Consider the following 19,541-nt stretch of genomic DNA (forward strand, 5'->3'; position numbering starts at 1 on the left):
AAAACTAGAGTAAAACACAGGGGCATATCTTTATGACCTCCTATTTGACAAAGGATCCTTGCATATCAGACCAAAAACAACAGATAACTAGACTTCACCAAAAATTAAAAACCAGCTGGGCATGGTGGCACAGGCCTTGAATCCCAGAACTTGGGAGGCAGAGGCAGGAGGATCACTGTGAGTTCAAGGCCAGCCTGGTCTACAAAGTGAGTCCAGGACAGCTAAGGCTACACAGAGAAACCCTGTCCTGAAAAAAATAATAATAGTAATAATTAAAAACCATTGTGCTTTAAACAATAAACTAAGAAAAAATGAGAGAAAATGTGCTTATAAATGTTAAATTATATAAACAACAAAGAACTTATACCTAGAATATATAAATAATTCTTTTTTTGAGACAGGGTTTCTCTGTATAGCCCTGGCTGTCCCGAACTCCCTTTGTAGACCAGGCTGGCCTCGAACTCACAGAGATCCACCTCTGCCTCCCAAGTGCTGGGATTACATGCATCACTGCGCCCAGCTAAAGAACTCTTAAAACAAGAATGGGAGGATACAAGGGATGGGATAACCATTGAGATGTAACAAGAATAAATTAATTTTTAAAAAAACTCTTAAAACAACAAAAAGACAACCCAACTAAAAAACAAGATGAAAGGTTTGAATACACAGTTCTCTAAAGAGGAAGTAACACAGACAAATGGTCAGCAAGCACATAAAAATATGCTTGGCATTGTTACTCATCCAGGGGAAAAAACCAAAAACCACAATGAAGGTATGAAAGGTGCACTTCTTACAACCCAGCTTCCTGTGAATGAGGTTGCTTCAGCTCAGGAGTCTAAGATGAGCCACAATACCACCAAGACCTGGTCTAAAAAAACAAGAGTGTAGCCAGGCCAGGCATGGTGGCTCACAACGTTAATCCCACCACTCCAGGAGGCAGAGGCAGGTGGATCGCTGTGAGTTCAAGGCCAGCCTGGCCCACAAAGCAGTTCCAGGACAGCCAAGGCTACACAGAGAGACCCTGTCTCAAAAAAGAAGAAGAAGAGGACGAGGAGGAGAAAGAAAGAGAGAGAAAGAAAAACCCTGACTGGAAAAGCCAACCAACCAACCAACAACAACAACAAAAAACCCCAAAAGTATTAGATTTTACTTCAAACATATTAAAATAGTTGTTACAGGTTCAAAAAGTGTGATAACAAGTGTTTGGAAAGATGTACAAAGTACTGGTGGGAATGCAAAATTCCAGTTGCTTTGGAAAACTGTCTGGCAGTTCCTCAAATAGCTAAACTTATTTCAGAGTTACTACATGATTCAACAACCATATTCCAGGCATTTACTAAGAGAAACACATATCCAGACATGTGTGCACAGGTATATATACGTAGCAGCATTACGCTTAAGAGTCAAACCTAAGTACCTATCAACAAACAGTTTGGGTTTTTTTGTTTGTTTGTTTTGTTTGTTTGTTTGTTTGTTTTTTGGTTTTTCAAGACAGGGTTTCTCTGTGCAGCCTTGGCTGTCCTGGAGTCACTTTGTAGAACAGTCTGGCCTCGAACTCACAGAGAATTGCCTGCCTCTGCCTCCCAAGTGCCAAGTGCCACCACCGCCTGGCCAGTTTGGTATATTAATATGAGAAAAGATAAAAATATAACATGGTAGCTGGGTAGAAAGATGAATCCACGGATAAGAACACTTGGTTCAGCCAGGTGTGGTGGTGCACGCCTGTGATTCCAGCACTCAGGAGGCAGAGGCAGGAGGCCTCTGTGAGTTCCAGGCCAGCCTGGTCTACAGAGAGAGTTCCAGGACAGGCAAGGCTACACAGAGAAACCCTGTCTTAACAAAGAAACAAATAATGAATGAATAAATAAATAAATAAATAAATAAATAAATAAGGACTAGGGGCTGGAGAGACAGCTAGGCAGTTAAGATCACTGACGGCTCTTCTAGAGATCCTGAGTCAATTCCAAGCATTCTCAAGGTGGCTCACAAACTTCTATAATGGGATCTGATGCCCTCTTCTGGCGTGTAGACATGCATGCAGACAAAGCATTAAAATATACATTGAAATGTGTGTGTGTGTGTGTGTGTGTGTGTGTGTGTGTGTGTGTGTTTAAAGGAATAAAGGGGTTAAGCATTAGGCTCAAAGAAGACATGTTTTCTCCTGTACCTATATCTAACTTTTTAAAAAAGTCTTAAACAGAACCAGCAAGATGGCTTGGTACTCCAAGCCTGATGATCTGAGCTCCATCCCTGGAGTACATACGATGAAAGGGAGACTCCTAAAGCTGTCTTCTAACCTCCGCACCTGAGCCATGGCACATTCGTGCTCACATGCATACAAAAATAAGTAAATGTGCAAAGTGGTGGAGTACTGCAGAAAACGCGATGGCCAGGACTACAGAGAGAAACCCTGTCTCAAATAAAAACAAGAAGGAGTCGGGCATGGTGGCGCACGCCTTTAATCCCAGCACTCGGGAGGCCAGAGGCAGGTGGATCTCTATGAGTTCAAGACCAACCTGGTCTACAAAGTGAGTCCAGGACAGCCAGGGCTAAAACAGAGATACCCTGTCTCGAAAAACTTAAAAAAAAAAAAAAAAAAAAAAAAAAAAAAGAAGGAAAAAGAAACAACAACAACAAAAATCTATAGAGACTTTAAGTAAATGAAACAAATATGGCTCTTTCATTCACTGAAAAGATACTTAAGAAAATATTCCGGCTGGGCGTGGTGGCACATGCTGGTGATCCCAGCACTAGGGAGGCAGAGGCAGGAGGATCTCTGTGAGTTCGAGGCCAGCCTGGTCTACAAAGTGAGTCCAAGGACAGCCAGGGCTACACAGAGAAATTCTCTCTGAAAAAAAGGAAAAATACTCCACCTGGCGGTGGTGGCTAATCCCAGCAGAGACAGGCAGAATTCTAAGTTTGAGGCCAGCCTGGTCTACAAATTCAAAGAAAGCCAGGGCTACACAAAGAAACTTAAAAAAAAAAAAAGAAAGAAAGAAAGAAAGAAAGAAAGGCAGGCAAAGCAAATATTCCTATTTAACTGGCAATTTAAAAAGTGGTCTAGCTGGGCATGATGGCAAATGCCTATAATCCCAGAATTTGGGGAGGAAAAGGCAGGCAGATCTCTGTAAATTAGAGGCCAGCCTGGTCTACAAATTGAGTCCAGGACAGCCAAGGCTACACAGAGAAACCCTGTCTTGAAAAGCCAATAAATAGATAGGTACGTAGGCAGACAGATGTGGTTTAGAAGCTGGGCAGTGGTGGTGCCCAGCACTCCAGAGGCAGAGGCAGGTAGATCTCTATGAGTTTAAGGCCAGTCTAGCCTACAGAGCTAGTTCTAGGACAGCCAAGTTTCTACACAAAGAAACCCTATTTCAAACAACAACAAAAAAAAAAAAAAAGAAAGAAAGAAAGAAAGAAAGAAAAAGGAAAGTGGTATAGGGCTTCAGAAAGACAGCTCTGTGGTTAAAAACACTGGTTACTTTTACCAAGGATCCAGGTTCAATTCCCAAATCTCACAAAATAGCTTATAACCATCTATAATTCCATTCAGTCCCAGGGAATCTGATGCCTTTCTCGGACCTCCAAGGGCATCCAACACAGACATAGTGCACAGACATACATGCAAGAAAATCACCTATACACATTCAAAAATGTACACGTTTATTTAGCTAGGCATGATAGTACATGCCTGTAATCCCAGCACTTGAGAAGCAGAAGGATTTCCACACATTTCAGGCCAGTCTGGACTACACACTAAGCCCTTTTCTCAAAAACAAGAGGCTCTGGGTAAGGTGGCACAAGGTTTTAATCTCAGTACCCAGGAAGCAGAAGCAGGAAGATCTCTGTGAGTTTGAAGCCAGCCTGGTCTACAGTTCCAGGTCAGCCAAGGCTACAGAGTGAGACCCAGTCTCAAAAACAAGAATAATCTCCGATCTCTGGCCTGGGGAATACCTCCAGAGTAGCACGCTTGCCTATCAAGTACAAAGCTTGGGTGTCATCCTTAGTTCTTAGAAAGATGGGGAGGGGTTGGTGTTCCAATAATCTATTCCATTACCAAGGAAGCAAGAGCCACCTGCACTCTAACAGTCACCAGACCATGAACTGATACTACCTCTATAAAGGGCAATTGGACAGTTTATCAAGGTTTAAATAGTGCATATCCTTTGACCCAGCAATTGAGCATTTAGGAACCTACCTGCAAGATAAAAACCCTAAGTAAAATTCCACACATGCATTAGGGAAGCACACGGCACCACTGTGGCAGGAGACTGTACTTTAAAGGCCCATCTAGCATATATAAACATACAACACGTCCGCCCCAGGCACACCACACACACCCATTCTGGAAAAAACAAGCAAGAAAATGTACCATTATTTGCTACTAAGGAGAGAAGCCTGTAAGTGGGAGTCACAGACAGAAAGAAAACTTGCCTTCTCCATCCATATGTTTTGCTTTTTGAGACAAGGTTCATGTAGCCCAAGATGGAGTCCAACTCAAATGCAGCTATGTGGTGGAGGAAACCTGGCCTTCCTGTCTCTCCTCCCGAGAGATCACAGACATGTACTAAATGTGTAGCTACCATGTGTTCTTTCCTACCATTTGAATTTTACATTTATTTAAAACTTTTAAAGTAAGATTTCAGGATTTCTTTTAGCCAGCATTACCAACCATTAAGCATTTCTTCCTCTTTGTCAGTTTTTGTGTTAGCAACTATGTTTAACTGTTTTGCCCTACTAACACATTCACTTACACTCACATATTAAAATAAAATACTAACTTGTATTCTGTTCCACAATTCCCTTGCTCTCTGAGCTCTATCTCTAAATGTTTGATCTATAAAACAGCAGCACCATTCCCTATTTTTCCCTAGGTATTTAAAAAGTATGAATTACTGAGAACTAAAAACCTAGGAATGTTTTAGTCACAGTTATACCTTAGGAAATAGCAAAGGGCCAGCAAGACAGCTCAGCAGGTAAATGAGCTTGCTGTCAAGTCTAATGACCTGAGTTCTAGTCCCAGGACCCACACAGTAGAAAGAGAAAACTGACTCCCAAAAGTTGTCCTCTGACTTCCATATGCATACTGTGACACACTCATATGCAAGTGAGTGCACAAACACACAATAAGTATTCTGATGTTGTGGGGGTGTTGTTTTGATTTGGTTTTGTGTGTTACTGTTGTTGTTGTTGTTGGTTTTTCAAGACAGGGTTTCTTTGTAGCCCTGGTTGTCCTGGAACTCACTCTGTAGACCAGGCTAGTCTTGAACTCACAGAGATCTGCCTGCCACTGTCTCTCAAGTACTGGGATTAAAAGTATTCACCACCATGCCTGGCAAGTAATTCTGGTTTTAAAAAGATATATTTAAAAATAGAAAAATATAACAAAAAGGCAAGGCAATATTCAAAATGTCAAAACCCTGTGCTGACACATGTCTGATGCACTGCTTGATACTTTTAAGAACTCAGTATTATCCATCTGAAGCCAGCAGGGCTATGTTGACCTACAATAATCATGTCATTGCACATTAATACCTTATATATGCCAATACATTAATTTAATATTTTTAATTTTTAAAAAAAATTTGAGGCAAGGTTTCTCAGTGTAGCAGCCCTGGCTGTCCTGGAACTCAGAGATCTACCTGCCTCTGCCTCCCAAGTGCTGGGGTTAAAGGCATGAGCCACCACTGCCTGGCCTTAAAAAAATATTTTAATTTTATGTGTACGGATGCTTTGCCTGAATGTATGTCTGTGCAGCACCTGCATGTCTGGCCACAGAGGACATCACATCCCATGGAAGTGGAGTTACAGATGGCTCATTATAAGTTGCTATATGGTGTTGTGGAGTATTTATTAGACTCTTGAGGGCTATTTTATGACTGGGCTACCCCCCTCCAAATAAAGATATATTAACTTATTTATCACAATAACGGGGCGGGTACATTTAAATTAATTTTCTAGGCTACTCTGACTACCTCCCAGCTGCATTCCCCAAGTTACTTGCCAATAAGCTCCTGCCTGGGGTGGATCTGCTCCATCAGGCCACATCCTCTTTCTCCATCTTTTCCCTTCTCTTCTCTCTCTGTTTCTCCTGAGACCACCCCCCCCCCCAGCCTGGGAACTCAAGTTCTGCCAACCTCTATTCTGGCCAGCTACATGTTCCAGCCTTTTTTTGGTTGGGTTTGGTTTGGTTTTTCCAGACAAGGTTTCTCTGTGTAGTCTTGGCTATCCTAGACCCGCTTTGTAAACCAGGCTGGCCTTGAACTCACTTCGATCCCCTGCCTCTGCCTCCCAAGTGCTGGGATTAAAGGTGTACACCACCATGCCTAGCTTGCCTTTTTTTTAAATTTAACCAATCAGAGCACACTGGGGATCAAAGTTACACATCATAAGGTGTAGGTGAAAATGTGCTTGTCTCGATACCAACCACATCTTGGGGGCCAGTATTTAACATCTGAATTCACAGAGCCAGATCAACCACAACAATGTGGATGCTGGGACTGGAACCCTGCTTCTCTGAAAGAACAGCCTCTTAACCTCTGATCCCTTTCTACAACCTCTAGTTTTAAAAATGGTAATATATCACATTGTGGTACATGTATAGAGATTTAATTGTGTGTGTATATGTTTATACATGTGTGTGTGTATATACACACACACACACACACACACACACAAATATGGTAGACTTTCTCAACAGTATTGACATACAGATGCTATGTATACCTAAGGAAAAATCCATAATGCATGATACTAGGAGAGGGTACACGGAGAAGGGCCATGTCAGAAAGGTAAGAGAAAGCTCCTGTGGGGAAAAAAATACAACTGAGATCCAATAAAACACGAGATAAATAAGAGAATGAAACATATGAGGGCATTCGCTCAGGATAGAAGAGCATGTACAATGGCTTCCTGTGGTGAGAGAAAAAGAGCAGAAAGCAGACAACAAGATGGAGGGTTAAGCCAAGGGAAGAAAACAGACATGCCAAGGATCTCTGCTGCTTCTTGCGAGAGCAATGAAAGAACAAGGAACACTGAGTATGTGGCACATGCCTGCATGCCACTGCTCTAGGAGCTAAAGCAGGAGCATGGAAGATTCAAGGCCATCTGGACAATAAAGTTAGAAAAGGGCTACAAGCAGAGGTGATGAAAGATCTGTACGTTGAGAGATCAACCATATATGAATGGAAGGTTCTAGCAGAAGGCAGCCAATTACAACTGAAGTTGGCAATGAGCTTAAGGAGACCTGATTTCAGATTCCCATAAGTAGAGAGGTTATGATGTTACCACCCAGCCAGGCATCGCAGCACAAGCCTTTAATCCCAGCAAACAAGAGGCACGGAGTAGAGGATCTCTGTTGAGTTCGAGGCCAGCCTGGTCTACAAATCGAGTCCAGGACAGTCAAGGCTGCACAGAGAAACCCTGTCTCAAAAAAACAAAAACAAAAGGAAATCCCAGAACATCCAGGGCTATCTAGTGAGATTTTCAAAAGATGTTATCCATGAAGGACAGTGGAGCACTCCAGGAAGATCATGCAGTTGGACTGTGCTGCTTTGTTTCATAGGGACCAGGCACAAGATAGAAATGAAAAAAGAAGAAAGATTCTTCCAGTAGTGGATGCCTTGGTAAAGAGTGAATGGAAAACAGGACTAGAGGTCAAAAGAGATGGAAAATTAATACGCCAAACCAAAAGAAAAAAGAAAAAAAGATAGGCTTCCTAAACATCCTGTTCCTCCCTGCCACTTAAAACCTTTCGAGTTATTTCAAAAGAGAGTGAGACGCTTTAATAGGCAATACCTAGAACAAAAGATTAGTATAAACAAATTTATTATTTATGTCAAAGTATATTATTGAGATATCAGAAACCTTCCAATTTTGAAAATGAGGTAAAGATGGAGCACGCCTGTGTGAGAAGAAGAAACTGAGTGCCAGCCTGGAAGAAAGGAAGCAAACGAAGACTGATGACTCCACGTCTTGAATTTTCAGTTTAAGCACGTTTTATCTTCACCTCTGGACAAATGGCTGTTCTTGTCCTCCTGTGCTGAGGGAATGCAGAAATAGCGCCATACTTCAGGCTCCTATTTGAAATCATGGCTTACACTGCCCTCGTGTGATAGCAGCGACGAACTGCACCAACATGTTCCAGGACCCTGAGACTGCCCACATGAAGTTCATGGTGTAAAAATTAATCCATGACCAAAGACTTAAAGATTGCAGCAGCAGGGGGGCAAGCTGGGAATAGTCCTTACCAAGGGATGTGTCCTCTAGGTTAGTAATGCACAAAAATCTAGGGTTTTGTTGTTAACTGGAGATAACAAAAAAGATGTCTTCTTTTTTTTTTTCTTTTTTCATGTTAAAGGCCACATATATAGCAGTTCCAGGATACCCAGTCTGATACTGTCGTTCCAAATTCACCTCATGGTATATTTGACTATTTACAAATGTCTCAACTGTATTCTAACGGAATGCACAAATGGGTTAGTGAACATTTCTGGCACACATCAAAATCTATAACACAAACATTAGCAATTGTCTCTTTGAATAAGGAAAATCCCCTTTGTTATCTTCAAATTAATAAACTGATTTCTTACTACCTAGATCAACAAGTCACGGTGGCAAACACAATTCAGAAACGATCAGGTTCTCAAAACCGATCTAAGCAAATATCACTGATACAATCAACTTAACACCAGTCACACGTGCACAAAAAACATGGCTGGCGAGGGCCTAACACATCACTCCTGACAGGTCTCCTCACGGTAGGAAACCGCGATTGTCCAAGACGATGACTGGCATTCTGTACAGGATTCAATTCTCTAGCTTCCTTTTTAAAAACTGAAAATCCATTCGTAAGCATATTCTTTTAAAACTGTTTACACACATACATACCAATTTGACTATGGGCTTTTCTTTTTTTTTTTAATTTTTAAGACCAGAACACAAAATTAAAGCAATAGGTATATTTTTGCAATTTTAAGTTTTGATTGATACCGAGGTCAGAGCACCTTTTTGTTTCTTTATTAATTGTATTAATCTTCATTTCCTCTTTTTAAAACCTAGACAACCTTATCCATTCTGTCTCTGGACATCCCCAAATATTAATAATTCAGCCGTTTCCCTTAATCTTTTTGGTTTTCTTTCCCATATACTCCCTAGCCATCTCCATCTCTCTCTCTCTCCCTCTCTCTCTTTCTTCTCTTCTCTCTCTGTTCTCTTCTCTCTCTCTCTCTCTCTCTCTCTCTCTCTCTCTCTCTCACACACACACACACACACACACACACAGAGACACACACACACTCATTTCGTTTCAAAACATCCAACTCTTAACACAGTTGGGAGGCTTTTTCCCCCCTTTTAAACAAAATCACTCCTATATTGCTCTGTCTCCCTCCTCAATTTGGCACTCTTTTTGAAAGAAATTTCCACAGCTAAACAGCAGTTGCCTTTCTTCCACGACATCAAAACTGTGGAAAGGGAAAAAAGATTAGGAACCGGGCAAGCGAAACATTTGGGGATGTCAAAGCGACAGCAGCAGCCTCCCCTCCGAGAGGAAAATACAACTCTCAACACCTGGGCAGTCGACACGCGAGACTTTTCTTCGGGAGTGCTCCGCTTCCCCTCCTGACCTCAACGCCACCTTCCCGGTGCTCTTGCCTCCCTTCCCCGGCTGCGTGTCCGAGGCGCAGCGGAGCCCGGCGGCCGCCGCCTTCTCGCCGCCAGCGGCCCCACCACTCACCTGGCAGGTGCGGCCGTCCCGAGAGCTGCACGAATCGGTTGAGCTGGCCGGTGCCCCGACCCCCGCCGGCCGCACCGGCCCCGCTACCCCCGCTGGCCCCGCCGGCCGCGCCTCCTCCTCCTCCCCGCCGGCGGTTCCGGTCCCAGCCCTGGGCAGCCGACATGGCCCGCTAACGATTGCCGCAGCTCGGTCCCGACAAGCGCCTGCCCCGGCAGCACGAGCGGAGCCTCCTTCCCGGGCTCCTCAAGAGACCGGGGGAAAGACAGGGGCCCGGGGAGCGCCGGGCTCGCCAGCAACCAATGGCTGGCCGTCTTGGTGACAGAGAGCCAATGGGCAGTCTCTTTATTGGCAGGTTGAGGGAGGCGGGGAGAGACGTGGTAACCATAGCTATAGCTAAAAAGAGGTTGGGGGAGAAAAGGCATAAGCAGCTGCTCATAGAGCTTATCGATCCCGCGAAGCTAGTCCGCTTCGCCCAGATTCGGGTCCTCAGACCAGCCAGTCGAAGGCCGAGCAGGGTGGCTACGCCTGAGGAGACTCCCAGACAGGGCCGTTGACCGCGGCATGGTCGATATTCCTGAACTCTGTCCCGTAAGCACAGCATTCAGGAGTATCATCTGTACACAAGGCATGCACTTGGTGTCAGTACATCATCAGTCCGCAGCTGCAGACTGAGATCCGGTCCGCCGACTGCCGGCACACACAAAGGGCTCACCGGGCTTGGGGGCGGAGTCAGAGATGAAATCTAAAACACTCCTGGGTTTCATCATTTGTTTTGTCTCTTACTGGCACTAGCGAGACCCTTCCCCGGTATCAACCAAGTCACGAGTAAACAGCCTTAAACCTGGCTAGCAAATACCGAAAACTGCGCAATCTTAGAAAATCAGAAAAACACGTGAAAATTCCAACGTGAAAACCTTCCAGGTTCAACAAATACATCAGTGATGATCTTTAAGGAACACGCGGCTTGTGTGTGCCTTGCCAAGAAAAATGTACTCTTCTAGACGACCGACAGCCATGGACATTTTTTTATTCGGAAAAAAAAAACCTCAATCCCCTTACAATATACACAACGAAAGACGTGTAAATTTTAATAACAGCAAGCGTTAACGTGTGATTTTTAAAATGTAAATGTGTATATCGGAAATTACCATTGTTTCAAAACTAAACAGAAAATTTGGCTCTGAAGTTGGGGGGCGCAGTGCAAAGTGGGAAAATGCAGATGCACACTGCTGTTTCCAAATAAGGGGGGGAAACCATAAATTTCTCAAGGGAAACAAAAATTTTCAAGGTTCTGGGATCTGATCTGATGGACTGCTGACCCCCTTGATGTTTCTCACGTGAGAATCACATGTTAGAATTGTTTCCTTCATTTTCTTTCTTTTTTTTTTTAAGGATTGGGGTGGAAAAGGAGAAAGTGCTGGGAGAAGAAATTTCATGTCGCCAATGGCCTTGGGCTACTGTACTCTCACACCCAGTTCCTGTAGGAAAAGAGGTATTTTACCCATTGTGCATTATAATGCAGTTTACAAAAATGTTTGACATCTGAAAAGAGAGAGAAAGAAAAAAAGAAAGCTGTGTTGCTAAGGATGTAGGTAGCTCAGTTGCTTAAAGTACTTACTGAGCCCTGGGTGCAGTCCCCCACCACCACATAAAACTAAGCACGCAGATGTGGTAGCACATCCTTTAATCTCAGCACTCCGGAGGCAGAGGTAGGCGGATTTTCCTGAGTTCAAGGCTAGTCTGGTCTATATAGAGGGTCCAGGACAGCCAAGGCTGCACAGAGACCAAACAGAACTCCAGTGTGATGGTGCCTTCCTGTAATCCCAGCCCAGCGCTTCCTGGGAAAAGCAGGAAGCTCATAAATTCAAGTGTCGTGGCTGTGTAAGGAGTTTAAAGTCACTCTGTGATGTGTGAGAATGCCTCCAACCACGCACCAAACAACAAAGTCTGCGCTTCTAAACTATGAAAAACAAAGTTAATGAGTATTAATTTTTCTAAAGAATTGTACCAGCACAGCTAGACAGATGGTCTGGCAGCTAAGAGCACCGGTTGCTCTTCTGGAAGGCCTGCATTTGATTCCCGGTGTCCACATGGCCGTTTACGTCCACCTGTGACTGCAGGCCCACAGAGTTTAATGACCTCTTCTGGCCGGCCTCCACGGCACCAAGCGCACATAAGGTGCACAGACATATAGACACACAAAGCACTCATACACTCCTTGCTTTTCCTTTTGTTTTGTTTTGTTTTTCTTTTTGCTTTGTTTTGTTTTGTTTCTCTGGCTTTTTGAGACAGGGTTCATCTGTGTAGCCTTTGGCTGTCCTGCACTCACTCTGTAGACCAGGCTGGCTTCAAACTCACAGAGATCCGCCTACCTCTGTCTCCCAGAGTGCTGGGATGATGTGTGTCATCGTGAAAATTTTTCTTTATAGGAGTAGTCTATATAAACAAGGTATGGTAGAATACCACCATTTTTGTCACCCCTAATGAACTAAGAAATCTTCCCTCTTGAGTGCTTGCCACAACTAGCATCACGTGGCCGTATGGTACCCTCCAGAACATAACATGGTTGTGCAGTAGGCTCAAGGGGAGAAAAGAAAAAGAGTGAGGGCTGATGAAAAGGCTCAGTGGGTAAAGGCAGAGAGAACGAAGGAGCTGAAAGATGGGATGGAGTTCTGGGAAATGCTGTCAGCTGCACTTGAAACAGGTGTCTGCTGTGGTTGCCTGCACAAGATGAAGCTGATTAGCATTCTAGCACAGGTGTGTGTGGAGGGAGGCAGATGCTGAGGGAGGCTCTACTTCCATCTGAGGAATTATGGGCAACCGATGGTTACTGGCTGCGGGTCATTTTTCTTCAAGGGTGTGGCTACTGGTAGTTGCCCAGTCACACACTGGACTCAGTGACTTTTTTTTTAAGAGCTATGGTTCAGCTATTAAGAGTGTTTACTGCGCCAGGCGGTGGTGGCACACACCTTTAATGCCAGCACTTGGGAGGCAGAAGCAGGTGGATTGCTGTGAGTTCAAGGTCAGCCTGGTCTACAACGGGAGTTCAGGACAGCCAAGGATAACACAGAAAGACCCTGTCTCCAAAACAAAGCAAAACAAAAAAATGGAGTGCTTATTGCATCCAGGCATGGTAGTGCATGCCTACAATCCCAGCACTCAGGAGGCAGAGGCAGGTAGATCTCTGTGAGTTCAAGGCCAACCTGGTCTACAAATCGAGCCAGGCAATCAAGGCTATACAGAGAAAAACCTGTCTCGAAAAACCAAAAATACCCTGAAGGAAAGATAAACCTGTTTTTAAGATCCCAAGTGTGGGATGGGAACTGTCTCGTGAGAGAAGAGGTGAGGTTAATCCACTAGAAAACCAACTACCCAGTGCAGGAGCTTGATTGTTGCCAGCTGAAAAGATTCCGTGAACAGACTCTGGGAGGAGATATATAAATGAGCCCAGAACTGGAGGCGGGGCTTTTTGGAGACTTGGGATAGTTTTGGCTGTTCATCACTGCACTTCGAGACGCTCCTAGAGAGAATTTCTTGAGGGAAGGCTTCGGGGCTCCGGCTCTGGGTTCTGGTTACTCCAGGTTCCAACAGAAGAAATCCTGCTGATTGTGCCAGGAGAATCACTCCTCGGAACTGATATCCTTACGGTTTTGTTGCTGCGTTCCTTAATCCTCTTTTCCTATTTATTGTTTTGGTTAGTCAGGTTATAAGTGATGTACGCTCAGTTAATAAGTTCATAATAAAATATACTGGTTAAGAAAATTGAGTCGCCGGGCATGGTGGCGCACGCCTTTAATCCCAGCACTCAGGAGGCAGAGGCAGGCAGATCGCTGTGAGTTCGAGGCCAGCCTGGTCTACAGAGTGAGTCCAGGACAGCCCGGGCTACACAGAGAAACCCTGGCTCAAAAAAAAAAAGTTCCTGGACATGATGATACACACCATTAATTCTGGCCACTCAGGAAGCAGAGGCAGATAAATCTGTATGCATTGGAGCCTAGTCTAGTCCATATATGTTCCAGGCCAGTCTGAGCTACACAGTGAGATACTGTCCAAGGGGAGGTGGGGGAGGGCCAGGGAGGGTGCGGGAGGGTAGCCAGAGGGCAGGCTTAGCAGTGAGGAGCACTGCTGCTCTTCCAGAGGAACTGTAGTCCATCCATAGCACCCACATGGTGGCTCACAGCCATCTGTAACACCAGTTCAAGGAGACCCAACATCCTCTTCTAGCCTCTGTGGCCAGCAGACAGACATGAACATGGTACCGTCATGCATGCAAACACTAACACATATACATAAAAAAAGTTTAGAGGAGTTCAAGATAGGGTTTCTCTGTGTAGCCCTGGATGTCCTAGAACCACTCGGTAGACCAGACTGGTCTCCGAGGTCCACCTGCCTCTGCCTCCCGAACCTGGGGACTAAAGGCATACCACACCACTGCACAGCTAAACAAAATAAAATCAAACAAACAAAAACCCAAATGTTTAATAAAGAAAACTGTGTAAGCAGGCATGGTGGCACACGCCTTTAATCCCAGCACTCGGGAGACAGAGGCAGGCAGATTTCTGTGAGTTTGAGGCTAGCCTGGTCTACAAGTGAGTCCATGACAGCCAAGGCTACACAGAGAAACCCTGTCTAGAAAAAAAAAAAAGAGAGAAGAAAGAAAAAAAGAAAATTGTGTGGAGATACTTATAGATAAAACCCTATGACAGCACTGGGAAATTGGCTCAGTGGTTAAGATTGATGGATGGGAATGTGGTAGGGTAGAGTAGAAGATACTGGAAAAAGGTGATAATTCAGATTAGGATTGCTAAAAACTGATGCTTACTGTAACTGGGTAATGGATCCTCAGAGTTCATTGTATGATTTTTACTCTAGTGGTTTTGTTGTTTTGGGTTTTTGTTGTTGGTTTGTTTTTTTTTTTATGGTTTTTCAATACAAGATTTCTCTGTGCTGTCCTGACTGTCCTGGAATTTGCCCCATAGACCAGGCTGGCTGTGAACTCACAGAGATCCGCTTGCCTCTGCCTCCCAAATTCTAGAATTACAGGCGTGCACCACCACACCCAGCATTACTCCAGTTTTTAAAAAGTAGATTTGAAACTCTGCAGGTTTGTGCATGCCTTTATTTATTTGTTTGTTTATTTGTTTGTTTATTTATTTTAAGATTTATTTACAGTGCTCTGCTTGCATGTACACCACAGGCCAGAAGAGGGCACCAGATCTCATTATAGAAGGGTGTGAGCCACCGTGTGGTTCCTGGGAATTGAACTCAGGACCACTGGAAGAGCAGTCAGTGCTCTATAACCTCTGAGCCATCTCTCCAGCCCTCTGCGCACGCCTTTAATCCCAGCACCTAGGAGGCAAAAGCAGGCAGATCTCTGCCTGGTCTACAAAGCAAGTTCCAGGACAGCTAGGACTGTTTAACAGAGGAACTCTATCTTGAAACACCAAAAAATGTAGTTTGATTTTTTAAAAAGATTTATTTATTTATCATATATACACAGTGTTTTGCCTGCATGTACACCAGAAGAAGACACCAGATCTCATTATAGATGGTTGTGAGCTACCAGGTGGTTGCTGGGAATTGAACTCAGGACCTTTGGAAGAGCAGCAAGTGAACTTTAGCTGATAAGGACATGTCAGTGCTGGTTCATTGGCTCTAACAAATGAGCCTCATACTGGCAGGTGCAGCGCTTTGACGCATATGGAGAAGGGACAGCATGGCTATGAACTCTCTGTACTTTCTACTTAATCCACTACGAGCTGAAAATCATTCGGAAAAAAGCCATTCAATTAAAAGTGAATTTTTTGGGGAAACTGCCCAGGAACTAGGAAGAACTAGAAAATTCTTCCCTGTAGATAGTTAAATAGACAGCCCCGCTGTGGAGAACGGGAGGAACCACAGAGCCTTTTGTTTAAGAGAGTGTGGGCGTGTGTCTCCTGTAGCTCAGGTATGGCTTGGATGCCCAGTGTGGCAGAGGATAATCTTGAACTACTTCTTCCTTTTTTTGTTTGTTTGTTTTTTGCTTTTTGTTTAGCTCTGTTTTCAAGACAGGGTTTCTCTGTGTAGTCCTGGCTGTCCTGGGCTTGCTTTGTAGACCAGGCGGGCCTCGAACTCACAGCGATCCACCAGCCTCTGCCTCCTGAGTGCACCACCATGCCCGGCAATCTTGAACTGCTTATCCTCCTGCCTCCACTGTGCCCAGTCGCTACAGTGTGCACCAGGCAAGCACTCCCCAACCTGATCTACATCCCCCCCTCAGAGAGCCTTTAAATTCCCCTCTCATGCTCGGTCAGGGGTTTGGTCACTCTTAGGGCACAAAAGGACTGTGTTGAGCAAAACTTTAGATTTCCAGACGCTCATAACTTGACGTGTATCTAAGAAATCGATCTAGAATTTGTTTGCCTATTTTATTGTAATTTTAATTTAAAAATGTATGTATGTATGAGTATTTTGCCTGAATATTTGCACCATGTGCGTGCAGTGTCCATGGAGGTAAGAAGAGGGCATCAGCTTGTCCTAGCACTGGAGTCACAGGTGGCTATGAGGCTCCATGCAGGTTCTGGGAACCAAACTCCGCCTTCTACAAGAGCTGCAACTGCTCTTAACCACTGAGCCATTTCTCCAGACACCACAGGCCCCACTCCACCCCCATCACAGACATAAGGATAAGTCGCAGAGGCTTTGCTTGACAAAGTTCCAGAGACCACTGACTGTCCAGCATGATCTCTAGACATCTAAAACAGCTGTTGAGGCTTTGTTTGACAAAGTTCCAAAGATCTCCAGCTGATCACCACTGCCCCCAAACATTATGTATGGCCCAGGTGTAATGTTGTTTAGAAACTTGCTATTTCTCCTAAACCTGTTTTTTTTTTTTCCTCTGTATTTCTCAGCCCTAAGGAAAATCATACAGAGAGTTTTGAAAGAGGGCACTTGGCCAAAGGCTTGAGACAATGAGTTTTTTGCTCTGACTGTGAGCACCTAAGTGGAAACTGCATGAAAGAAAGTTAAGACCTTGACATAACAGTACCTGGCTAGATATCGTTACCTGTAGAAACGTTTCTTTAGAAACTGCTTTCAGAGCAATAGAAGGTGGGCTTGGAACGTCATACTTTACAGATATTTTACAATAGATGACCCCTTGGTAGTTAGCCTAGGCTTAGATAGCACACCTGTTAGTTTGGGACTGGGAGTAAGTCAATTTTTTTCTTTATTAGAGAACATTTAGCTCAAGTTATGTTGCTATGACAATCTTGTAAACACAAAGCCTTTAGCCCCGGGAAAACTTATCAATAAACTTTCCTGGGTATTGTTTAAGAAGTAACAAGCAGGTTATGCTGACTGTTGTTTGGAAATTAATTGATTTTTTTGTGTGTGTGGTATGCTTTGTTGTAGGTTACAGAACTTTTTGCAGTTCCTTATTACTCAGTTGATTTTTGATTTCCCTAGTGATTGTAAAAGAAAAAAATCATGATATAATCTGTAATGAAAAAAAGTTGAACTTAATTTCAATAAAATACTGGGGGTTGGGCCAAGGAGAAAAGGGCAAGTGAGTAACAGACATGAGAGAGTAAGCTAGAGTGAGATGGGGAACAGCAAGAGAGAGGGACAGATGTGGAACAGCAAGAAGACAGACAGAAAGATGGGTGACAAGGGGCAAGGAATCAGACAGTAAGCAAGACAGAGATGGAGACAGATAGAGAGCCAGAAGAAAAGTTCTCCTGGGTTTTAAACCTTCAACATGTACCTCATTTGCCTGAATCTTTTCCCTCCATTCCTCAACCTCTCCTCAGCAGCTGGTTCCTCTAGCGAGTTGTTTAACCAACAGTTGGCTTCCCTTAACCAGCCGTTCACCACCTGCTCAATTCTCCCCACCGAGGAGGCACCTCTCTTCTTTCATCATCTCCCATTCCTGGAGCAGGTCTTGGGGCATGGCCCCGCCCCCCTACCACCACCATTTTGTTTTATTTTGACCCACGGTCTCACTGTTCAACACAGGCTGGCCTTGAACTCACAGCAATAGTCCTACCTCTGAGCCTCACCAGAGTGCTGGGATTAGCAGGTATGCACTGTGGCTGACTGGATCTGGAATTGTACCCAAGCTAAGGACCTGAGTTCAATCCCCAGAATCCACGTGGCAGAGAGATGTGACTCCCGTGCTGTCCTCTGACCTTCGCACAAATACTGAGGCATCCATGTGGCCACAACCGTACATTATTTACATGTATGAAATAAGTAAATGTAAAAAAGTTTTTTAGTCATGATGGTACACTCCAGTAGGATATGTTAAAGAGGCAGAGGCAGGACTCGCCTTGAGTTCCAGGCCCACCAGAGTTACAGTAAGACCCTGTCCCAAACAAACAAATTCAACAACAAAAACCATCCAATTCTAGGGCTGGAGAGATGGCTCAGCAGTTCAGAATACTGACTGCTCTTCCAGAGGTCACAAGTTCAATTCCCAGCAACCATATGGTGACTCACAACCATCTATTAATGTGATCTGATGCCCTCCTCTGGCCTGCAGGTGTGCATGCAGGCAGAACACTATATACATAATAATAAATATATAAACCTTGAAAGAAAGAAAGAAAGAAAGAAAGAAAGAAAGAAAGAAAAAGAAGGAAGGAAAGTAGTGTCCAGATATGGTGACATGTCTTTTTTAAAAAACATTTTCTTAGTTTTATGTATGTCTTTTGCCTGTATGTGTGTTATGTTCCCCACACATATGCCTAGTGCATGTGGAAGTCAGAAGATGCAAGATCTTCTGGAACTTGAGTTACAGATGGTTGTGAGCCACCAACTGAATGCTAGGAGTGGAACCCAGGTCCTCTTTAAGAGCAACAAGTATGAGGCTGGAGAGGTGGCTCAGAGGTTAAGAGCACTGGCTGTTCTTCCAAAGGTCCTGAGTTCAATCCCTAGCAACCACACGATGGCTCACAACCATCTATGAGATCTGATGCCCTCTTCTGGCCTGCAGGTATACATGCAGGCACCACACTCTATACATAATAAATAACTTTTAAAAAGGAGTAACAAGTACTCTTACCCACTGAGCCATCTCTCCATCCTGTCCTGGAACAAGCCTTTAATTACAGCTCTTGGGAGGCAGAGGGGGAGGCAGATGTAAGTAGATCTCTGAGTTCAAAGCCAGCTTGGTCTACATATGAGCGAGATCCTGTGTGAAACAGCAACTACAAACAAAGGGCTGGAGAGATGGCTCCGTGGTTAGGAACATGTGCTGTTCTTCCAGAGGACCCAGGTTTGACTCCTAACACCCACCTGGCAGTGAAGGCCTGCCAGTCACAGAGAACGTGACACCCTCCAGGTCCAGGTCCAAACTTCCTCACACACACGCACGCACGCATGCATGCACGCCACATTGGTCATGTGGATTCTAGGCCTTGAACTCAAGGCTTGGTTAGTCTTACCCACAGAGACATTTTCCTAGCCTCACTGAGCTCCAGGTACACAGAAAGACCTTACCTCATACAAATAAGGTAGAAAGTGACCGAGGAGGACAGCTGACACCAAACTCTGGCTTACACACCTAGCCATAGGCACATGAGTGCATACACATACAAACAACAAAATGTACACACACGTACACCACACACAGAAAAGAAAAAAATAGTAGTAATAGCTATGTAGCAAAAGAAAAGACCAACGGGGCTGAAGAGACTGCTCAGTGGTAAACAGCACTGGCTCTCTTGCAGAGGACTTGGGTTTGGTTCTCAGCATCCACACTTACATGCATTTGGCAGGACATTGATAAACATAAAATAAATAAATCTTTTAAAAAAGATTTATT

General features: G+C 44.2%; 1 protein-coding gene and 1 long non-coding RNA gene across 3 annotated transcripts in view; one reads left to right on the forward strand and one right to left on the reverse strand.

Moving 5' to 3' along the window:
- Positions 1 to 10,093, reverse strand: part of KLHDC10 (kelch domain containing 10) — a 51,829-nt gene extending 41,736 nt beyond the window's left edge. The window contains exon 1 of one of the 2 annotated variants that reach the window (XM_084786373.1): positions 9,737 to 10,093. In XM_084786373.1, the coding sequence (XP_084642499.1) occupies positions 9,737 to 9,899 (163 nt within the window). In that variant the 5' untranslated portion in view covers positions 9,900 to 10,093. The remainder of the gene's footprint in view (positions 1 to 9,736) is intronic. The other variant, XM_084786374.1, reaches the window with a different exon arrangement.
- A 2,126-nt stretch (positions 10,094 to 12,219) lies between these two features.
- Positions 12,220 to 13,006, forward strand: LOC311599120. The gene is made up of 2 exons (XR_014779770.1): positions 12,220 to 12,758; positions 12,934 to 13,006. It is a non-coding gene; the product is annotated as an uncharacterized lncRNA (long non-coding RNA).
- The last annotated feature ends 6,535 nt before the right edge of the window (positions 13,007 to 19,541 follow it).

Source organism: Acomys minous (assembly GCF_964271855.1).
Source record: "Acomys minous genome assembly, chromosome: 6".
NCBI classification, from domain to species: Eukaryota; Metazoa; Chordata; class Mammalia; order Rodentia; family Muridae; genus Acomys; species Acomys minous.